Source organism: Colobus angolensis, unplaced genomic scaffold (assembly GCF_000951035.1).
Source record: "Colobus angolensis palliatus isolate OR3802 unplaced genomic scaffold, Cang.pa_1.0 Scaffold5, whole genome shotgun sequence".
NCBI classification, from domain to species: domain Eukaryota; kingdom Metazoa; phylum Chordata; class Mammalia; order Primates; family Cercopithecidae; genus Colobus; species Colobus angolensis.
The window spans coordinates 34,672,592-34,682,765 of record NW_012118487.1 but is presented as its reverse complement, the minus strand read 5'-3'; the positions used below and the strand labels follow the sequence as shown (position 1 = coordinate 34,682,765).

At 42.0% G+C, this 10,174-nt stretch overlaps 1 protein-coding gene across 2 annotated transcripts in view; it reads left to right on the top strand.

Moving 5' to 3' along the window:
• The window catches only part of TRIM2 (tripartite motif containing 2), a 189,122-nt gene that overhangs the window by 123,111 nt on the left and 55,837 nt on the right, over window positions 1-10,174 (top strand). For both annotated transcript variants that reach the window (XM_011959780.1, XM_011959779.1), the window contains exon 3: window positions 2,223-2,460. In XM_011959780.1, coding sequence (XP_011815170.1) covers window positions 2,223-2,460 — 238 coding nt within the window. The remainder of the gene's footprint in view (window positions 1-2,222; window positions 2,461-10,174) is intronic.

Below are 10,174 nucleotides of genomic sequence, written 5' to 3'. Positions count from 1 at the left end.
AAGAGGAATTGGCTAATAGCAGGACATTTTAGGCACAAGAGACAACCTTCCAGAAAATGTAAAGCTTTTCCTAAAGCATCATTTGTAAAGTAAGTTCTGAAGAACCCTTAGGCAAACAAGTCAAAAAAAAGAGTAATAGAGGAATTTGCCCTAATCAGGGAAGGCTTCCTTGCAGAAGTGATGATCATGCAGAAACCCCAGTGATGAGTAAAAATTAAGCAAAGGGGAGTGAATAGCATTTGAGGTATGTGCAAAGGTGCTATAGTGGGAGGTTGCTATAGTGAGTGAGAGGTGCTACAGTGAGAGGGTTATTCAACACTGGGGAAGAACTTAAATAAGCCCACTGTGGCTGGTATGCAGCAAATGAGAGGAAGACACAGAAAATATGCAGGTTGTAGGCCATATGAGATGTGTAATCTATGTTACCATGTATGTATTTTTGTCTTTGTTGTAAGAGCAGTGGAAGTGGAAACCATGGCAGGGCTTTCATCTCAGATGGTGTGGGAGGGAGATTTAAATGACTAACTTTGAGTTTTGAGAAGGTCACTCTGGTTGCAATGTGGAGAAGCGTTAGAGGGTACAAGGATGGTAATATAGCAGGGGATGAAGAGAACTGGAGAGGTTAGAAAGATATGTAGGCATTGGCATGCTTTGGTGGTGGGTTGGATATGGGAAATGAAGAACAGTAAGGGAGTTACTGTTTTAAGAATGACTCCTAGTTTCTGGTTTGTTTAAATAAATGGATGGAGGTGCTATTCATCAAGAATGGGAGAGGATACAGTCTGGGAGCAGATCTTGGGTTTGGTTCTGTTCGTGCTGAGTTTTAGGACCTGCAAGACATCTAAGAAAAGATGTCAAGAAGTCAGCTAATGGGGCTCAAAGGAGCTGTCTGTGGGAAGAAATATAATTGTGGGAGCCTTATGCTTGTAGCCACACATGCGATGTGAATATAATATTCCAGAAAGAGAAGAGGTCTCATGATGAATGGAAACTTGATTAACTCAAAACTGTACTGACTCAGAAAAGATAGAGCAGACAGGAGAACCTTGTGAGTGTGGTGTCATAAAGTCAAGGGAAGAGAAATTTTTCAATAAAAAGGAAGGTGAGCAGAGCAATAGTCAAGCTTAATGATACTTCCCAGAAGTCTAGTAAGATAAAATTGAAAAACATCTGCTGGATTCAGGCGTCATTAATGACCTTAGCAAAAGCTATTTCATATCTGGTATTGGTTCAGGGCTAGCTACCTCTGTGACATAGAGAAGATCAATGAATGTCTTTGATGTCAGGTCTATTCATCTGCAAAATAAGGGGAATGGGGCTAGGTTGGTGTGTTTTGAATTGTTTGGCTAGGTACTGGAAAAATTGTACAGTCTGATTATTGAGAGCTTAAGATTATGGTGCCAAACTGCCTGTGTTTGTTCGTACTCTGCCCCCGGCCAGCTAAGTATCTTGGACAAGTACGCCGGCCTGTCTCTGTCTGTTTCATCACGTGTCTCAAGGAATCATAACAGTAACGACCTCATAGGCTCTTTGGAAGTACTTTGAATTCAATGAGCAGCATATGTGTGAGTCATTATTAGTGACACACTTCTTTAACTAAATGAGTTAAGTTGATACCTGTTGAGTAGAGACAAGGAGAAGAGATGGTGTGGCTCTGACTCTGGGTGTCCCATCCTTGCTTCAAGCAAACCTTGCCACTTTGATGTGTTTTTCATATCTCATTATGATTTTGTATGTAAGAAGAATTTCATTGCTAACAAAAATATTTGATGTGTTTCTTCCATTTTCAAAGTCCACACATTTGTGAGCCCACTGCTAGATATTGTGAGCCAGTGCTTCTCAAACTTTAACATGTATGCAAATCACATGGGGAGCTGACTCAGCCAGTGTCCAATAGGGTCTAAGATTCTGCATTTCTACCAAATGCACCCCCCAGGGAGGCTGAGGCTGCTCGTCCCTGGACCACACTTTATATGCCAAGGCTCTGGAAAACACTACAAAGGCCAATGACATTTTTTTTTCCTTGAGCATAATCATTTGCCTGATTAGTGTGAGTACAGCTTACCTGTTGGTTTCTGAAATATTATTTTTCTAGTAAAGGAGACTGGGATGGGAGTTTCTGCCAAATACCTTGTGTGGTCACTGAGAACATGTATGGTATCTGTGAGAAGTGGTGGTTTTGCACTGTGCTAAGTGTCCCTCCACCTCTGCTTCTGCAACAGGTGCCTGCAGAACTACATTCCCGCCCACAGTTTAACCCTCTCCTGCCCAGTGTGCCGCCAGACCTCCATCCTGCCCGAGAAAGGGGTGGCTGCGCTCCAAAACAATTTCTTCATCACGAACCTGATGGACGTGCTGCAGCGAACTCCAGGCAGCAACGTTGAGGAGTCTTCCATCCTGGAGACAGTCACTGCTGTGGCTGCGGGAAAGCCTCTCTCTTGCCCAAACCACGATGGGAATGTAAGTGGTCGGATGGCAGATACTACCCGGGAGCATGAATACTGTGGCCTTGGGGAGGCTTTGGGCACATCAGAGATTACACATTGAAACAGAACTCCATCTGGAAAAACGAGTAATTAAAAAAGATTTTACCAGCCCTCAGACTACTTTACCTGCTCCCTTTCTTTGACCAGAACTATTGAAATAACAAAATCAATCTCCACTGTGTCTCCTTCACACATATTGTTGGTATCCCCAGGAGAGCAAACCAGTGGCTATTTGCGAGCTGGGCATACTTTGACCTACATAAACATCTGTGTAATAAATTATGGATGCAGATTTAACAACGGATAAGTTCTGCAAGTTGCGAATGATTATTAAAATGTTAATTAGAGTTCTTTATTTTTCTTGGGAGGGATATTTTCTCATGCTACATTAGACATTATTCCTTATTAATAGATAGAATTTGAAGCTATGTGAATCCCTGGTTGTAGATTATAGATTATGAATTCCAAACGTATTTCCTGCTACTAGTGAGTACAATAACTGTTAGAAGCTCAGGAGGACCTGTGTGTACCATCAAGTAACTGATTCACACTAGCTATATCACCTGAAGAGGCAGCACTGTGCAGTGTCTAAGGACATTGGCTTTGGAGTCAGGCTGCCTGATTCAAATCCTGCTCTTAAACTTATTCCCTGTGCCAGCTTTGGCAAGTTTATTAAACTCTCTGTGTCTCATTTCCTTATCAGTTAAAAAAAAGTAATAATAGTATTTACCATATAGAATATTGGAAGAATTAAATTTTCAAGTCATGTAAATCATATAGTAACATCTTGATAAATATCAACTTTAAAATTTTTTAATTAATGACTTTATATTTATCTCATTTGTATATTGGTCACTTCAAAAGTATTTGAAACTGCTTAAAATAGAAGGCCCAGGTATAATAAAACCACTAAGACAAGCAAGCAGTCATTAGAGCAAAGAAATTCTTATTAGCCACACTACTGTTTATTTACCTCATCTCCCAGCATTCTCTCTGCACGCAGTGCTGGAGCCTCATCAGCCTCCTAGAACCTGCCAAATGGTTTCCCTCCTCAGGGCCTGGCTGTTCTGTTCCTTCTGCCTGGGTTGCTCTTTGTTCCCTCTTTATGTGGCGAGCTCATTCTCTTCCTTGAAGTCTCACTGCAAATTTCTCCTGCACACAGCAGTCTTCTCCACCTGTACCATCTAACACACGTCGCCTCTTACAGCCGGTTGCCCTCCATCATGTCCCTTCTTTCTTTCCTCCCTGGTGCTCACTGTAGTCCGCCTGCCATCAACTGTGTGTTTGTGTACTTATTAGTCCTGGCTTTCCCTCTAGAATGTGAGCTCTGGGAGGGCAAGGACCTGTCATTAGACCCCTAGCACTGAGCGCAGTGTCTTATACATAGAAGTCAATACATATTTGTTGAACAAATTTGCCAGACACCGTATTTGGCTCCTTAAACCCCCCTCTGCAATGTAGTTGTTCGTTACTTTCACTTTATAGATGAAGAAACTGAGGCTGGAACAGTTTAAGTCACAAAGCTTGCTGGCCACATCGTAAAAGCTAGCCCTGGAGGAAACAGCATCCTCAGCTTTCTGGTAGCCAAAACAAGAGAAGGACACCATGACTTACACATCTGTAACGATTTAATTGAAAGCACACCAGGCTATTAATAACTATCAGTTTTCCATGCATTGTACGCCAAGGGAAATTGATCGTGTAAATTTTGTAAAAAGAACTTTCAAATGCTGCCTTTGAAAGCAGTTTGAGTATTTTCCTCATGACCACTTCTCACACTGGCACTTAGTGAATGCTGAGGCTGTCTTTGCCTGGAGCTTGCACTGTAAGTACTAGTTCTGGGAAGGTATTTCTATCAGGTGTAAGAGTGCACCTTAAAATGAGACTTTTGGGAGACGTGACTTGATAGAGGAGTAAAGTCTTAGAAACATTAGGTTGTTTTGTTTTTTATGGGTTTTTCAGTTTTTGTTTTTGTTTCTGAGGCGGGGTCTCCATCTGTCATCCAGGCTGCAGCAACACGTTCATGGCTCACTGAAGCCTCATCTTCCTGGCTTGAGTGATGCTCCCACCTCAGTCCCGTCGTCTGCCCCAGTATCTGGGACTACAGGTGCATGCCACCACACCCAGCTAATTTTTGTATTTTCTGTAGAGACAGGGTTTCACTATGTTGCACAGGCTGGTCTCAAACTCCTGGGCTCAAGTGATTCACCTGCCTTGGCCTCCCAAAGTGCTGAAATTACAGGTGTGTGCCACTGTGCCCGGCCGAGCTAATGTTTCTGACTGTCATTATTTCTCATTCTACATGAGAGCCCCTTCGCATCCCAAATTTACACCAGTGTCTACAGTAGGCCCCTGACGTTTCTAGGGGCCAGACATGGTGGCTCGTGCCTGTAATTCCAGCACTTTGGGAGGCTGAGGCAAGCCAATTGCTTGAGCCCAGGAGTTTGAGACCAGACTGGGCAACATGGCAAAACCCCACCTCTACCAAAAATACAAAAATCAGCTGGGCATGAAGGGGGTGCACCTGTAGTCCCAGCTACTTAGAGGCTGAGGTAGGAGGATCCTGTGGGCCCAGACGTTGAGGCTGCAGTGAGCCATGATTGCCGACCTGGGCGACAGAGCAAGACTCTGTCTCAAAAAAAAAATTAAGAAAAAATAAATAAATGTTACCTCCATAAGTAAAGTGAGAATGTCATGAAATTCAGGCAACAGCTTGTAGCTCAAGGAAGCAACTAGAACATGGAGACAGGGGAAGTGAGGATGAGGCACAGGTGGGCCTGAAAAGAAAGATGGGGAGAGATTGGGATGAGCTGTGAATGTCATTAAGAACATATTTGATGTCAATTTCTTAAATTGCAAAAGCATCAAAGCCTTCCGAACAGGAGATAGGTATTTTATTGACATTTTGGAGGAATGGGGTGGCAGACACTAAAGGCTGGGAAACCAATTATGAGTTTACTGAATTGTCCAAATGGGAGATAAGAGGTGGAACTAGAATAGCATCAATGGGCCCGGAGAAGAGAGTGTGAATTTCAGAGAAAAGAGTACTCTTTGACTCAAGAATCTGCCCCCTACAAATAAAAAGGCATGTGCTAAAGTCTGTTAAGTAAGCTATTAAGATCGTGAGAACTTCAGCAACTAAAATTAATCTTGTACTGGGTCACAAAGAAAATATCACTATATTTTCCCATTGTGTAAATCAAGTTCCTGCCCTACAATGCACTAAAATTACGTTAGTAACACATGTTTGTGGGGAAAAAACAAATCTCCTTTAAAAGTTAGTAATTATTTAATCAGAGAAAATAATAGAAAATTGGACTATTTACAAAATATTGGAAGTGGAAACTTTTTCTATCAAATGTGCAGGGTCAAATCCCTACCCAGGAAATTTTATAGGTTTAAGTATTTTCCTTTTAAAAAGAATTCCAGCCTGGGCAACATAGTGAGTCCTCATCTCTACCAGAAAAATCAGAACATGAGGCCGAGCACGGTGGTTCATACCTGTAATCTCAGCACTTTGGGAGGCCGAGATGGGTGGATCACCTGAGGTCGGGAGTTCAAGACCAGCCTGGCCAACATGTTAAAACCCCGTCTCTACTAAAAATACAAAAATTAGCTGGGCGTGGTGGCACATGCCTATAATCCCAGCTACTCGGGAGGCTGAGGCAGGAGAATTGTTTCAACCTGGGAGGCAGAGATTGCAGTGAGCCAAGATCATGCCACTGCACTCCAGCATGGGCAACAGAGTGAGACTCTGTCTCAAAAAAAAAAAAAAAAGGTTGGGGGGTGGGCAGGAGGGTTGCTTGAGCCCAGAAGGTCGAGGCAGCAATGAGCTGTGATCGTGCCAAAGTACTCCTGGTTAGGTGACAAAGCAAGACCCTGCCCCTACCCCCACCCCCCCAAAAAAGGAATTCAACTCAAGTTAGGAAAAGAGTGATAACATATGGAACATACACAAAGAAAGAAAAGAACAGAAATATCTATACATAATATAGTATGTTTATTAAATACATAGTATATATATTTCTGTATTTTAGGAAAAGCTAGAAAGCTCTCCCATTACATTTGTGATAATATGTGATATGCTTATAACCCTGATACCAAAACTTAATGAAGATAGAACAAAAAGAAAATCATTAGTAGCTTAATTTATGACATTAGCTGTAAAATTATTAAATAAAATACCCTGGCAAATTCCTTTTTTTTTTTGGCTGAGTCTCACTTTGTCACCAAGGCTAGAGTGCAGTGGCACTATCTATCGTGGTTCACTGTGACCTCCAACTCCAGGGCTCAAGTGATACCACTGCCTCAGCCTCCAGAGTAGCTGGGACTACAGGCGCATGCTACCATGCCTGTCTAATTCTTTAAGTTTTTGTTGAGACAAGGTCTTATGTTGCCCAGGCTGGTTGCAAACTCCTGGCCTCAAGGGATCCTTCCACCTCAAGGGACCTCCCAAAAGTGCTAGGATTACAGGCATGAGCCACTATGTCCAGCCCCCCAGCAAATTCTTTTTTTTTCTTTTTTTTTTTTTTTTGAGACAGAGTCTCTCTCTGTTGCCTAGACTGGAGTGCAGTGGCATGATCTCGGCTCACTGCAACCTCCGCCTCCTGGGTTCAAGCCATTCTCCTGCCTCAGCCTCCCGAGTAGCTGGGACTACAGATGCCCACCACAATGCTCGGCTAATTTTTTGTATTTTTAGTAGAGATGGGATTTCACCATGTTAGCCAGGATGGTCTTGATCTCCTGACCTTGTGATCTGCCCACCTCGGCCTCCCAAAGTGCTGGGATTACAGGCATGAGCCACCCGCCTGGCCTGCAAATTCTTAATATGTAAAAACACTTACAAATTAAGAAAAATTTGAGCATCATAAAAGAAAATGAGCAAAGAACTCAGAAAATCCACAGAGGATATATAAATGCCTAAAAATCATATATGGAAAAATGTCAAGCTTCACAAATAATCAATTCTTCTCAAATTAACTACAAATTTTTAAAAAGGTAGTAACCAGCGCTCTTGAGGGTATGTATGGTGAGACATTTTCATATGCTGTGGGTGGAAGGGTAAATTGCTCTTCAGAAAGTTTATGTCAATTTGACAAAATGTAATGAGCATTTTACACAACCTCTCATTTTTTAATCCAGTAATTCCATCAGTGGAAATATTTCTAAGGAAATAGCTAGAGTGGAGGATAAAGATCACAAATTGGAAATAATCTAAATGTGCAACATTAGGAGGCAAGAATGCTTGGAAAATTAGCAGCATGTGCCTTAAATAATTCTATTGTTTGATTATAGATTGTAGAAGTTCATTGCTGATGTTTTGAAACAGAAGTCTTCATTATTCAAGCCAAATGCATACAATGTTCCAGATAAATTGCTGCAGTTAGTTGCTATGAGTAGATCTTTAAAAACAATCCAAGCATCTGAAGGTTAATAAAATCAAGTCATTAACAATAAAGCAGGGTGCTACCATCCCCACTGTCTGATGCTGATTGGCACGGGTGAATGAAAGCCTATCAACTTTAAGTGCTGTGACACTATCTGTCTTCTAATTAAACTGCCATGGTGGCATTGTTCAAATACAAAAGAAAAAGAAGAATAATGGCCAGTGATCTAACAGGTTCTTTGCACTTAAAGCAGACACTTGAGCTTATGCCTCATGGTCCCTGGAACACAAATGATCATTAAACCCTGTTATTGGTTGCTTAGGCACCTGACTATCAAGGGTGTCAAAGGTGCAAAGGAGAGGTCCTCGTTAAGACTGCCCTGCCGCTAACAAGTTTCCACTTCCACTAACAAGTTTCCGCTTCCATATCAGGATCAACTGTCAGTGCCCTTAAGAAGCCTCAGGGTTGGCTGCAAGGCCCTGACCCTCCTTTTTGCATGTTAGGAATGCATAGGATCCCGCCAATCTCTTTTGTGAACAGAAGCGGTGACTATCCATCAACAACAAGCTCATCCTGGCTTTTGGCCTGCCCACCCACCCCGGGCCACACCAGTATCATCTCACTGGAGGTGGATGAAATGGATGAGCTCAGCAGAATTACAGGCCCCACACAATTAGCTCTCAGCTTGAACCAAAGCTGTCAGAACCCAAGCACAAGCCTTTGAGAATGACTAGCTGTTGATACTTCAAAATCATTTCAGGGCCTTGGCTTCCCAAGACACACTTAAGATATTGAACTAGAAATAATAACCCAGGTCTGCTGCTGTCTCTTCAAAGCTGTGATCAATTTTTGTTTGTTCGTTTCTGAAGTAAAATTCAGGCTGGACTTGGTGGCTCACTTTGGGAGGCCAAGGCAGGAGGATCACTTGAGGCCAGGAGTTTGAGACATGCCTGGGTAACAAAGTGAGACCCTGTCTCTACAAAAGTGAATAAATACATAAATACAAGATAAAAAATAAAATTCACATCACATAAAATTTAATATTTCATCCATTTTATTTGTTTGTTTGTTTTGCGACATAATCTCACTCTGTCACCCAGACTGGTCTCAAATTCCTGGGCTCAAGCAATCTGCCTGCCTCAGCTTCCCAGAGTGCTGGGACTACAGATGTGAGGCACCGAGCCTGGCCTGTTTCTTTTGTTTTTGTTTTGTTTTGTTTTTAATGATTTTTATTTTTTTTAATTTTTTCTTAGAGACAAAGTCTTATTCTGTCACCCAGACTGGAGTACAGTGGCATGATCATGGCTCATGGCAGCCTCGATTGCCCAGTCAAGTGATCCTCCCACTTCAGCCTCCCAAGTAACTGGGACTATAGGTGCATGCCACGAACCTAGCTAACTTTTTTTTTTTTTTAGGAGATAGGGTTTTGCTATGTTGCCCAGGCTGGTCTCGAACTCCTAGGCTCAAAGGATTCTCCTGCTTGGACCTCCCAAAGTGCTGGGATTATAGGAGTGAGCCACTGCACCAGATCTCAACCACTTAAAAAAGTACAACTAATGTGGTTTTTAGTATAGTCACAAAGTTGTGCAAATATCAGCACTGTCTAAATTACAGAACATATTCATCACCCCAAAAAGAAACTCCATGCCCATTAAGCAGTCACCTGCTACTCCCTCCTCCCACTAATCCCTAGCAACCATCAGCCTGTGTTCTGTCTCTGGGTTTGCCTCTTATGGACATTTGATATAAATGGAATCATACAATATGTGAGTTTTAGAGTCTGGCTTCTATCAATTAGCATGTTTTCAAGTTCATCCATGTTATAGTATTTTAGTACTCTTTTTAATGGCTAAATAATATTCCATTATATAGATATACCATAAGTTATTAATCCATTCATCAGTTGATAGACATTTGAGTTGTTTCCACTTTTTGGCTATTATGAATAATGCTGTTGTGAACATTCATGTACATGTTTTTGTGCAGACATATGCTTTCAATTGTCCTGGGTGTATACCTAAAAGCGGAATTGCTGGACCATATGGTAATTCTATGTTTAACTTTTTAAGGAACCACCAACTGTTTTTTTTTTTTAAGACAGAGTCTTGCTCTTTTTCCAGGCTGGAGTGCAGTGGCGGAATCTCGGCTCACTTCAACCTCCACCTCCCAGGTTCAAACAGTTCCCTTGCCTCAGTCTCCCGAGTAGCTGGAACTACAGGTGCATGCCACCACACCCCGCGAATTTTTTATATTTTTAGTAGAGATGGGGTTTCATCATCTTGGCCAGGATGGTCTTGATTT